Source organism: Peromyscus maniculatus, chromosome X, assembly GCF_049852395.1.
Source record: "Peromyscus maniculatus bairdii isolate BWxNUB_F1_BW_parent chromosome X, HU_Pman_BW_mat_3.1, whole genome shotgun sequence".
Classification (NCBI taxonomy): Eukaryota; Metazoa; Chordata; class Mammalia; order Rodentia; family Cricetidae; genus Peromyscus; species Peromyscus maniculatus.
In genome coordinates this window covers 129,839,334-129,851,771 of record NC_134875.1, presented here as the reverse complement: position 1 = coordinate 129,851,771, position 12,438 = coordinate 129,839,334, and the positions used below count along the sequence as shown (strand labels likewise).

Sequence of the window (12,438 nt, the reverse complement as noted above, 5' to 3'; positions counted from 1 at the left end):
TGCCCAAGAGGAGCTGTTCAGCCCAGAACTGGTTCTGCAATCCTGCCAAGGCACAAAGTGACGGAGGCCACCTAACCCACAGGCAGTGAAAGTGATGGTGTGTTTCCAAGGACCAGGGTCATGTCAATGCCTTGTTCTTGCACACCCTCTAGTGACCTCTGGCAAAGAGTCTGAGAATCCCAGCCTGATCCTCCTCTAGTGAACTGACGGCATGGCAGGGGATGAGATGGTGCCTGTTTCTAAAGCAACAAGGACAGGTGACTCCCCTGTGCCAAGGGATAGAGCAAGAGGAAGGAGAGGCCACAGGCGGCCCTTCGAGTCAGATGTGTTCCAAGCTGTGCTCTGGCAGGCTGCGCTGTTGCCCTGCCAACCGATACTCATTCCTGGGCCTTTCATGGGTCAGTGAGCATCTATCGAATTTTAAAACTGAAAAGATTACCAGCTTGGAGACCCGAACAAATCTGTAACGAAATGAAGGACCCAAAGGCATTTAATTATTGAACACATACAATGAAGTATATTTAAAAAAAAATTGGTCAGACTGTCCTGTTAGTTATCAATTTAAAGGAATTTACAGAGCTGTTATAGATTATTCTTTTGGAATAATTCAGTTTATAGCAAATGCCTAAACTGGTTTCTTCATTGCACAGTATATTCTCTTTAAGTGGGTGCTTAAAACAATTACATACAGATTAAAAATCCGCATTTCTTTGCTTAATTAAAACGTTAATACTCTTAGACAACACAGATCTGAAATGGCGAAACCAGCAATACCCCCTCCCCCTTACAACAAATTAAATTGAGACAAAATTACAAACACATTTCACTACGTGATTATTATTAATAAAAATCAGTTTCTTTTTTTTTTCTGTTTTATAAAGTTGCCCGAAATGCAAGGGATGTGCATAGGTTTACAACTTAGTCATAATAGCAATTTATTCTTATTCCCCTGGGTGTGCCCCGTGAACGGAATGTACTTTGCTGTAATTACAGATTGTTTTGTCCAACACAGACACACCGACAGCATAAACGCTCGCGACTGTCCACATGCATTAAGAGTCAAGACCCAACTTCAAATTTCTAAAAGGTTTACAGGGTGCTTCAAAGAGACAGTATCACAGTATCTGGATGTTACATAAAGGACTTAAAAAAAAGAGAGAGAAAAAAGGCCTTTAAAAATTTATGACTGTTTTGTAATCACTAGACTAATTATTTCAAATAAATAAAGGAAAGAAAGATATTCCAATCCATAAAATCAGACTCTAAAAAGAATGTAGTGTTCCACCCCCAGTCAAGGTAACAGAATCATTGTTTATTATTATTAAAATAGATTATAGAAAGCAGCATCTATTTTGTGCAGTTTTTAGGGGCCTTGGAAATAAAAAGCTATGATTTCCAAAAATATAACATTCCAAAGGATTGAATAATACATACATTTAAAGATACATTTTATTAAAGTTTAGGAGAACTGATTAAAAAAGATACTGTCTCTTTAAATTAGTGTGTAATTGTTTTTCTCCTCCTATCTATTCGGACATGACAATAATTGTAAATGTAGGTCACACTACAACTAGGCAGTCTCTAGGGACCACGACCTGCTGACACAAGGCCGATGATAACAAAGAGGCTTTTCCATGTAGGAGGCAGCTCCCAGTTTTATACTCAGCTAGCCAGGGAGGAGCCTAATAGACCCAGGAGACCGGGACCCACTGCGGGGCTGTGCACACGAGCTCCACAGCTTCCTCCAGATGTCTGATTGTCTCATCAATTTCATTGTTGATAATTGTGAGATCGAAGTAGTGTGCATATGTTCTCTGTAAGACATCGGACTCCTTCTGCAGGCGCTGGAGGGATTCATCCTGCAGAGGGTGGCATGGGAGAGAGAAGTCACTTGTAGTCTTTCTACATTTCAGTTCCTCCTAGTGTCTGAACGGGTCAACACTAAACAATGGGGAGGCGCGAGGCCAAGATGGCTGGGTCACAGAGGAGATGATGGTCCCTGTCCTGTAATGACAGGGTCGCAGAACTCCCACTGCCAACTGTGACTGGTTGACATGCAACAGGGGCCACTGTGAAAAATAGACCAAACCGACACTCCAGCACACACACGCCCCCCCCCCCAGGCCTCGCTGGGCCTGTCTATCCCCCGAGCTCCCTGGGGGAGGCCACACAAAGCCTGGGTCTCCAGTGGCTACATTTCTTTCGTCATTCCTCTAAGCCAGGGTGGAGCGGAGCTACTAGTGCGGCTGGATTGAACTCTTAGGCTCCTTCCCTGGGATCTTGAAGTTCATGTGAGCCTCGTGTGTTTGCGCTAACAAGCCTTGTCTTTGCATAACAAATTAAGTTGTAGTTTCCCCTTCTGCTTAAAAGGTTTAGTGTGTTCCAGGAATGACACATAATAGCCCTCATTTGATAGCAGTCCATGCCAGAGGCAAAGCTTTCTGGATGTTACAAATAATGGCTGGAATAAGCCATTTCCCAAAAACAATAGTAACTGAGGAATGCCCCCAAATTGGTCTGTACTGGAAACAGTCAGGCAAATGTCACTGTTTGCTCGTACTCATGTCTCTTAAGAAAATGACTCCCAAGCCTTGAACCCTAAGAAGGCTTGCTAAAGGATGGACACCTCTGTACACAGCTGGCCTCATACCATCTCTCCATCAGGCTGAGCTAACACCAGGAGGGAATTTGAGATCTCCAACTTGTCCCATGAATATTGTTTTTCTTTTTGAGGCAGAGTCTCACTATGTAGCCCAGGCTGGCCTGGAACTTGGGATCCTCCTGTCTTAGCTTCTCAAGTGCTAGGATTAGAGGCACATGACATCACAGCCACCTTGAATGCTCTTTCAGTGCTCTCTACTCTCTCTCTCTCTCTCTCTCTCTCTCTCTCTCTCTCTCTCTCTCTCTCTCTCTCTCTCTCTCTCTCTCTCGGTTTCTTTGTGTAGCCCTGGCTGTCCTGGAACTAGATCTGTAGACCAAACTGGCCTTGAACTCACAGAGATCCGCCTGCCTCTGCCTCCTGAGTGCTGGGATTAAAGGTGTGCGCCACCACTGCCTGGCAGGTCAAATTTCTTACGTAGAATTCAAATTTGTTTTTTGCAAAAATCAAGGTATATTCTAGGGTTTCCTGGTTGACCTCAACAGATAAACTGAGATGATAGTCTTAGATCAGAAATGATCTGAATGTAGATTTACAGTCTACGTGTACAGCTGGCTAAGTGAGATCGCTTTCACAGTTCTGCATGTATCCCATCAGCTCCCCATTAGTCACTGAACTCTTAAAATTGGTATTGTAACATTATCACAATGTTTTGCGCCAATTTTATAAACTTTACAGTACAATATGTGTTCCTTTTCTGAGGCAAACCAAAGGTATATTTCTCAAGGTTCTGCTGCTATCAGCTGCGTTGATGGAGGATTTTTTATACATTTGTAATAGATAGGAATAAACCAGAAAAAAAGAAGAAAAAAAAAAGTGGTGGAGGAAAAGGTGAACACTGCAAGAATACTCAAAAGGGCTGAGAGTTGCAAACGCCAAGAATGGCTTTGCATAGTAAATGGAATAGAACAGCTCTGAACTATAGCTTACTTTTCCTGGTTTGGTCTGACAGAATGATTGAATGCTTTTGTACAAAAATCAGAGCCTTAAAAACAAGGATTTGGTGAGATTGTAAAATGGTGTGCCACTTTGGCAAAACAGTTTGGTGGTTGGTCAAAATGCAAAACATTGTTACTCTGTTACTCAACAATTCTACCCTTAGGAATATATCCTCAAACTACTGAAAATGTGCACCTATGAAATATGTACATGAAGGTTTACAACAGTGTGTTGCTAATAGTAAAAAAGTTAAAACAACTCAAATAGCTATCAAATACTGGAGAGAAATAAAAGGTGGCTTATTCATACAATAGAATATTATTAAGACATAAAAATGAATGAGAAACTGACAGATTAAATGACTTTGGTGAACCTTCATAATTTCATTTGTAGATCTTTCCATTTCTAACTTATAAATACATTTGGGGTTATAAATTATAAATGTACTACCTCCTGTCAACATTGTATACTTCTATTTGATGATTTCTGTGTCAAACATTATATGGAAATGTTTCCAAGTAAAAAAAAAAAAAAAAAAAAAAAAAAAAAAAAAAAAAAAGAATTCAAATTTGAACTTTGTGAGTAAAATTAACTATAAGCTTTCTGCTCTACCTGACAAACACTAGGTAGTTGTAAACTATTGGTTGGAGTCTTACACACATACACACATACTTCCCTCAGCCCTTGGGAGTAGACAGGAACAGGGTCTCTGTGTAGCCTAAGTGAGCCTTATTCCATATACATATATGTATACATGTTTATTTGATTACTGACCCCCTCCTCAGCCATTACATAAAACTTAGGCTGCATGTTCTACCATTGCTGTGCCCTAGAGCTAAGCAGAGTGGCACACACAGTACATGCTTAATAACTGCTACTGAAAGAACATGTGTTCTTTTGACCGAGGTCCCTTTTGGATTTTGACAAGTATTAAATCTATTATACTAGGAAATGGGGCTCAGGGTCACAGAGTCTGATCCCTGGAGAATGTCAAAACTGTGATACCTTCAGGGACCAAGGAGTGCTGGGTGCCCAGCCTGGCTAAGGACCTCTCTTCCTTTTCTCTCAGGGTACAGCTCTCTGGCAAGGGCATGAGCAGGGAGGAAATTCTATTCTAGCCCTGTGCAGGACAGACAGACACCAGAGCAGCCAGGGATTCAATATTCCTTATCTGGGTACTTTGACCAATCAAAGTCTACTGGCTCAGTCATCCTCTACAGGAATTTCAAAGCAGGACACAGCACACTTTGAGTCTCAGTGTTAACTCTCCTGATGACTGGTGACTCAGCCACTAGTCACCTTCTGAGGTCCTAAATACACCCATTCTGCTTGTAGCTGAACAGCATAGTATTTTCACTGTGGCTCAGTTTCACAAGAAACAGAGCCCCTTTTCAGCAAACGTGTTCACCGGAGCCAGGAGTGCTTCCTACCAGTCCCTGGAGGCACAGTTCCTAAGAAGTCACTCTATGTGCCATGGGGTTCTGTGTGCTCTGTTCCTGGGCCTGGACGCCGCTAGCAGGCTCCGGTTTGTTCAGAAGGCTGGGCTGATGTCAACATTCCAGGAAATTTATGGCCAGACAGAGTTCTCTTTCCTGTATCTGCATCCTCTAAGGTGAGGCTCTGCCACCTTCCTTAGCAGCAGCTCGTCCCCTCACATATAAGCAGGCTTAACTCAGTGAAAACAAGAGGCCTTTATTCTAAGAGCAAAAGCAAGGGTTTATGGGAACAAGATGTCTACATTCTACAGCTATTAAAAGACACAGGCTGTATTTCATCACCTCCTAGCTGGTACTTACAGGCAATTTTCTGCACCATTTTGGCAGCTATGGAAAATTAGTAAAAGGGCAGAACAGGCAAAAACAAAAACAAAAACAAAGCAAAGATGGTAATTCAAGAAAATACACAGTAACCAAGGAAAAACATTAACCGCAATGAGGCTTCAAACACACACGGGAAAGTAGAATTTTACAAAGGAATATGCCTTTTGCCAATGAAATGACAAAGAACAGAGACTGAAGATATGAGCAAAAAGGTCAATCTAAATATGAAAGGTACACACAACATCCAAGCCTGGATCTAACCGTCCTGCGAGTATGGGTCAGCATTCACTGGACATAGTCGAGAGTCTGCTGATGGTTTCTAGAAGCTGCAAAATCATGCTCTTCAGGATAACTGCATGCGTAGGAGGGGCTTCCTAGCTCAGGACCACAGGAAGCAGATGTGGTTCCACTGTCAGCATATGCTGCTGCCCTTACTTGCCAGGAAGAGAGAGCTTTTGTGAGGGCTCAGTAAGATCTGGGCCAGCCTGACTTGAATTGGCTTGAAAGCAGTCAGAATTGATTCCTTTTGTGGTGCTGGGGATAGAACCTAGGACAGTGTTCATACTAGGCAACTGAGAAAGGAAGCTCCGGGCCCAGGGCAGCTATTTCTAGGTTTGGTAGCCCCATCAAAGTCACGGATTCCTTATAGCCCCTCTTGGCTCTAGTGGCTGCCACTGTCTTAACACAATCCTGCCAGGGAGGCAGTAGACTAGCTGTCCTGGAGGGCCGAGTCTGCTCGGAACGCCTCGGTCCTTGGGAACTGAGGGGCTTCGGCTTGTACTTGCGAAGCAGATACACTGATTAAGGCTGCAGGCTGTCCTACTGACTGGTCTAGTCCACACCTATTCCTGGAGCAGACCGACCCTCCTGCTGCAAATGCAGACTGGTGTGCTTCAGACTGGTGTGCTTCAGACTGGTGTGCTTCAGACTGTGCTAGGGAGGAGGCTGGAATTGGTCTAACGTTCTGATCTCGGAAGAAACACCCTACTTATGCAGTCTAATTGCAAACATGGAACAAGGCCTTTGTGCCCTGGAAACCAGAGTGCCCAGGACAACGCAGAGCTTTGCTCAGGTGTCTTCAGTCCAAGCCATGTGCATTCCTTGGTACAGGGTGTGCTTCTCCGGAGCAGGGTGGGTTCGCTCTTACCTCATTTAACCCTGGAGTGATAGTCGGCGCCGCGATGAACACCACGAAGGGGGCAAACTCGGCAGTTCTCAGGACCTTCAGCGCCTGCGTGGGCGAGAGAGACGCTTAGAAGAAGAGCTCACCAAGACACCGTGCGAAGGAGCCTACAAAACGGGACCTGGCTGAACAAGCCACGGCCCGGGCTCCTCAGGGTTTGGGCAAGGTATAATGAAATGTACCAACTTTGTAAGTAATGTAGATTGCTTTTCTCCTCAGGGTGGACAACAGTTCAGAAAAGAAGAGCTGACAAACTGGACATGTTTCTTATGACTCTCATGACTTGGCTGAGTTGAGTTTTTTTTGTAATAGTTAAAACTGACTATGTTGGTTAATGTGTATTTAAACCTGGTGATTTGATAAAGCCTAGATTTGAGTTGATGGGAAACACATTCTAGGGAGGCTTAGATCTGCAGGCTGGCTTCACACTGATTGGGAACTCATTTTGTCATATATCCAACTGCCAATTGCTAACCAAAGAGAGCAAATCCTGTCCGCCATCACTGTGGGGCTGTAGTCACATTGACACAGGCCTTCTCATAAAAGGCCCCCTTCGGGCCTCATGGGAGAAAGGGAGACCCTTGCCCAGGGCTGCAATCATGAAGTCCTTCCACAGAAGAAAGTACTTGTGTAGCTGTGGTCAATAACTTGACCCATGTGAAGACATGGACCTCTGAAGTTACTTCTAGTACCTTTCCAAAATGTGGCAAATCTGTGCAAGTGACTTGTTTGCAGAGGTGTGCAGCAATTCTGTGAAGGCTCACTGTTTCTGTTCCTCCCCTGGGAGGCCATGATACTGTCAGAGTATCAATGCCCATCCCAGTACAGAGCTGACCACACGCAGGTACCTAATCCACACATGACCGACATGCGAGTGACTCATAGGCATCAGGAGTCTCTATTCTAGTTTTCGTGCCCGAGACAGGGTCTTAGCACAGGCTGGCCTCAGACTGGCACTCCTGCACTGACTGGGGTTCCATGTGTACACCACTGAGTCAGACTGCTTGCTGCTCTCTACACAAGAGCCAAACGTCTATTCTGTCACCTATGTATTTTGTTTCGTAAATGATCTTGACTTCTGTTTGCTTTCTCCTATTTCTTCTGCTCCATCCTTAGCCTGGTTTAGAGTGCTGTCCTTACACTGATGCCTTGCCTCTAGTGTGGGGGCTTTGAAATCCATATTCCAAGCCACTGCTAGATGATCTTTCTGAAACACAAACTCCACCTTTCCCTCCTAACCCTTTAACAGCCCCCTCTGCTTGCAGGGAAACCCGTTAGCAGAAGGGCTGGGTCCCACGTTTAACTTCTGCTGCCTGGCTCTGCTCCACCCGCTGGGTGGATCTGGCTTACTGAACAACTTTCAGTCCGAGAAAAGGCCCACCTCTTTCTGCTCCCTCTACCTGGCCTTCCCACCCTTTCCCATTGCCCTTTCTGTTTGGCTGAATAATCCTTCAGAACTCAGTTTCTGGAAAGTTTATTATTTTTTTTAAACATGATTTCACATAGGCAAGAATGACTTCAAACTTCTAATTCTCCTGCCTCCATCTCCTGAGTGCTGGGACTATAGACATGCCCAGTTGTATGCAGTGGTGAGGGTTGAATCTAGGGCTTCATGCATGCTCGGCATGCATTCTATCAGCCGAGCTGGACCTTGAGCTCCGGATCCTCTCACACTGCTGATACCACACTGGCAGTTTCTTTGGAAAGTTTACCACTGGGCTCGGGGGCAATGTATTCCTGAAATACCCATCAATCACACTAGTTCTAGATTTTGGTCACATACGGTCTTTGGGTAGGTGAGGGGAACCTGGTTCACTGTCTTATCTGTCCAAATCTCTTCATCGGTCAAGTCCCCTGCTAAGAATGCTTTCCAAGCCTGCCCATGTTCACTCTTGATAGAGGTAGCTGCCCATTTCTTTGCTCACCTGTTGTGACTGAACACATGATTCAAGTAAGCCTAACCAGGGTCCTCCCTTACAAATGTCCACTTTGTCACTATTATCTTGGGTCTTTGTTTCTTCCTTCCTATGCCCTGGCAGCAAGGGAAAACATCAGACGGGCTATAAGGCTTTCTCATCATTTCCACTGGACGGACACACACATACACATACACACATACACATACACACACACACACACACACACACACACACACACACACACACACACACTTTCTCTCTGTGTGTCAACTAAGATGTGGAAACATCCTACTTGCTTTTCTCCCCAAGGTACCTCTGAGTGCCAGATGGAAGTGCACACACCTGGATGCTGAATGGAACTCACAGAGGACAACAACGGTCCCCCAGGTGGGATATGCTGTTCTTCTTAGTCGCCCACCCTGCTATACAACCAAGCCTGTGAGTGCTTTCGAGTCTAGTCCACCATCATGCTACTGCACAAACAAACTCGATCCTTGGAAAGCAGCAGCTTAGCTCCCAATGGACTAGCCATACATGCACTGTGTGCTGCCCTAAGTCTACAGCTGTAAATAAGGAGGACCATCCGACTCTTAACTACATGAAAGCCCCAAGGAAGGTCATGTTCATCACATTTCCAGAGGTTTCTTGTGCCTAAAAATCAGCTCTATGTCCCTCCCCCACCCTGCAGCTGACAGAAAGTTTAGAACCAAATTTAATGCTTATCATAATAACTACAGTAGTTCCTGTGGTTAGCATATTTGTTCCCCTGTCTTTTTCGTGTTTTTAGTTCTATCCTACAGTATCGCATTTTCCAAAATTCCACTGTGCCTCAGATCCCAAGCACGATTTTCTCGTCTCATTGGGCTTCAGTCTCAGCATCATCATCACCACACACCTCCTCGTTTGTTTCTGACCATCTCTATCCTCAGAGCCTGCTCTAGTTAGGGTTTTCAAGCAGGAGCCATTGTAGGTCCAGGCTCTTGGCTGAAGTTCAGAGTCACTTCAGGGACAGAAAATGCAACTGCTCATAAGGAGTCCCCTCCCTCAGGTGGCTAATATCAGAGTTAAAGATGAACTCCAAACCTCTGATTTAAGGTGAGATACAAATTTGTTAATAGTCACAAGTAAATCTATCTTTCTGAAAGGGAGGAGGGGAAGAAAGGAAGGGAGGGAGGGAGGAAAGGAGGGAGTGGAGGAAGAAAAGAAAGAAGGGGAGGGAGAGAGAGTCAGAGAGAAAATACACACTCTAGAAAAAGCACTGGAAACATACTGGATTAAAATAATCACTAGATTCGTACTAGATTGAAAAAGTACCATTCATTTATGAGAGGTAATTTACGGAGGTGAATTCATTTTTATAGTTCATCTATGTATGGCCAAGAATTAATCTCAGGTGATCTTGCCAAGGAAAAAGAACTCATTTGACCCAAGGACCTCAGGTGTAGGTCTCATTAGACTAACGTAGTTTGCACAGTTCCGAAGTACACAGGCAAGCAGCTCGGTTATTCTTGTACACAAAAGCAAGGGCTTCAGGAAGGGCAGCACCGTGATAGCCAGAGAACAATGACCTCTAGCTCCTGTTTATGTTCTGGTACTGAGGATGGGACCTAGGATCCTCCTGCATGCTAAGCAGCGCCCCTACCAATGGGCTAGGCCACCGGCCTGGACTCTTCTTTTCAAGTTGAGGTTTCTACTAAGTTTGAAATTTATCTTTGGATGACAACTTCTCTCTCTTTGGGCAAAGGCAAAGCTACAAACAATCTGCTACTGTTTTGGACATAGAATTTGGCTATATAGTTCAGGCTGCCCTTGAATTTATAATCCTCCTGCCTTAGCCTCCTGAGTGCTGGTATTACAGGCAGGCACAGCTGCTCCCAGCAACTAGTATCAACTTTGTAATGCTTCTGATTGGTAAATCAGAATACAGTTCAAGTTAAGAACCATTATATTAATTTCCAATTACCTATTAGTTATTAATCTACACTTTCTGTTTATTGGTATAGATTAGTTCCTCAAGTTTTATTTCCATGAGAAAAGAGCTTTATACTATTTATTTTAGGTTTCCTTACCCTATAGACTTTTCTAGATGTTGAAAGAAAAAAAATGAAGGTTAAACTGTAGTATTATGCATAAGGTGGGAGACCTAGAGGGTGCCCAACGTTGCCTTGCCTACAATGGCACAAAAGGTTGGGATTGGTCATAGAAAAGTAAAAAAACCCAACACAGTTCAAAGCTCACTTTGGCTGGAAAAGCTTGGTTGATCACAATTACATTAAGCCTGTTTTCTTCATCTATGGTGGTAGATACTGATAGAGTTCCTTGAGGTTACCAGAAGCGGCAATATAGGAATATAATCTCTTGCTATTTTGAAAGCAGCCAGGGTACTGGTTTATTTTTTTTTCTAGCCTAGTATCACTGCCATGGCCCTCTAGGTTGAAGCTGGACCACCACATCTTATCATTTAGTAGTGGTGCTTAAATTTAGCCTTAATTGTCTGAAATAAAACAAGATGGCAGAAAGCATTAGACATGTCCTAAAGGAGCTGAGCACCAGTGTTAGGTGGTTGGTCATACGATGGGCCACCTATGGGAGAAGTGGCTTCAGCTGTAGTAGCTGTTGGGCAGATTAAACAAGAAAAGCCACAAGGCACTTTCCCTCTTTTGGAGAGGCACATGCAGGAGGGAATTTCATCCTCACCAGCTTGTCTCCTTAACTGCATTCTCAGCTCTTGGCACACATAGCCTGGCATATTAGCGCTTTGTACAAGTGTGTTGAATCAGACTGTCTGAGATACAGTGGAGGCCTTAATCTAAACAGCTGGGTGGGAAAGGGGCATGGAGGAAACGTTTTAAGAACAAGGCCCTGCCTGAAAGTAAGTCATTCATGGCCACAGCCATCCTGAAAGTAGGAGAGAATGGGCTGAGACCAGGGAGCCCCAGGGGAACCCTGTTAGTATGGACTCCACAGGTATCCCAGATTGTACTGCCATACATAGCATCCAGCTAGGAGTCTAGACTGGGCAGGAGAGCCTGGGACCAGAGTGGTCAACCAGTCCATACAGGGGCCAGATGGCCCTGGGCCATCTAAAGCAGAGGCCCAGGATGCTTAGGGCCTGCCCTCAGGGGCCAGTGGAACGGAGAGATCACAGTTGTGAGAGGAGGGGGAACAGGAAGCAAGAGAGGGGTGCAGGTGAGCTCATCCAGCAGTCAGGGCAGCAGGGGCCAGTGTGCCCGGCAGGAGGAGGTGCCGGGCCAAGTGCAATGGAGAAAGGATCTGCTGTGGACGTCCTGATGAGGCTGAGAGATGGGTCTCCCGCTCAGCAGTGCAGAGCAGTGCATGGCTGTGCAAGGGCAAGGGACAGGGGGAGCTGGGTGCTATGAGGGGAGCAGCAGCGGCAGCAGCGGTGGTGGTGGTGGTGGTGGTGGTGGCGGCGGCGGTGGCAGCAGCAGCAGCAGCAGGGAAGGCAGAAAGCCCTTGGAAGTGGCCTGAGGTAATGCAGAGGGATCTGAGGAGCCCTGCAGCCAGCATACTGCTAGAGACATTACTACCAGCAGAAAACGACGTTCAGGTGAAGACCAGTGTGGAACCCAAGGAGAGGATGTCGAAGACCAGGACCAGGATTGAGACTTTGCCTCTAGCCACCCCTGGCCAGAAGATTTTTCCAATCCCTAGTAAGGAGGGATTAGTAGTTAAACAAAGATCAATCTGCGTTACACATCATCATATTTAGTTCTATATAGGTCCAAGTTAACCTTTAAGTAAACTAGTGTTTACCCTATTATTGTACTCCTCCCTAGCCCCTAACCAGATCCTATTGTGATTTCCAAAGTTCCGAGTTCAAGAACCCAACTTGGTGCTATAATGGAAATGGATGAAGCTAGTGGCCATGGGTTAGAAACTGAGCCATCACGGCCCAGC

The 12,438-nt window shown here is 45.1% G+C and overlaps 1 protein-coding gene across 20 annotated transcripts in view; it reads right to left on the bottom strand.

The window, feature by feature from the left end:
• Positions 1 to 460: 460 nt before the first annotated feature.
• Positions 461 to 12,438, bottom strand: part of Cask (calcium/calmodulin dependent serine protein kinase) — a 332,948-nt gene continuing 320,970 nt past the window's right edge. For 12 of the 20 annotated variants that reach the window (XM_076561547.1, XM_015995775.3, XM_015995781.3 and 9 more), the window contains 2 exons: positions 6,566 to 6,649; positions 461 to 1,859 (listed from right to left, as the gene is read on the bottom strand). In XM_076561547.1, coding sequence (XP_076417662.1) covers positions 1,683 to 1,859; positions 6,566 to 6,649 — 261 coding nt within the window. In that variant the 3' untranslated portion in view covers positions 461 to 1,682. The remainder of the gene's footprint in view (positions 1,860 to 6,565; positions 6,650 to 12,438) is intronic. The other 8 variants (XM_076561542.1, XM_076561548.1, XM_076561552.1 and 5 more) reach the window with 2 other exon arrangements.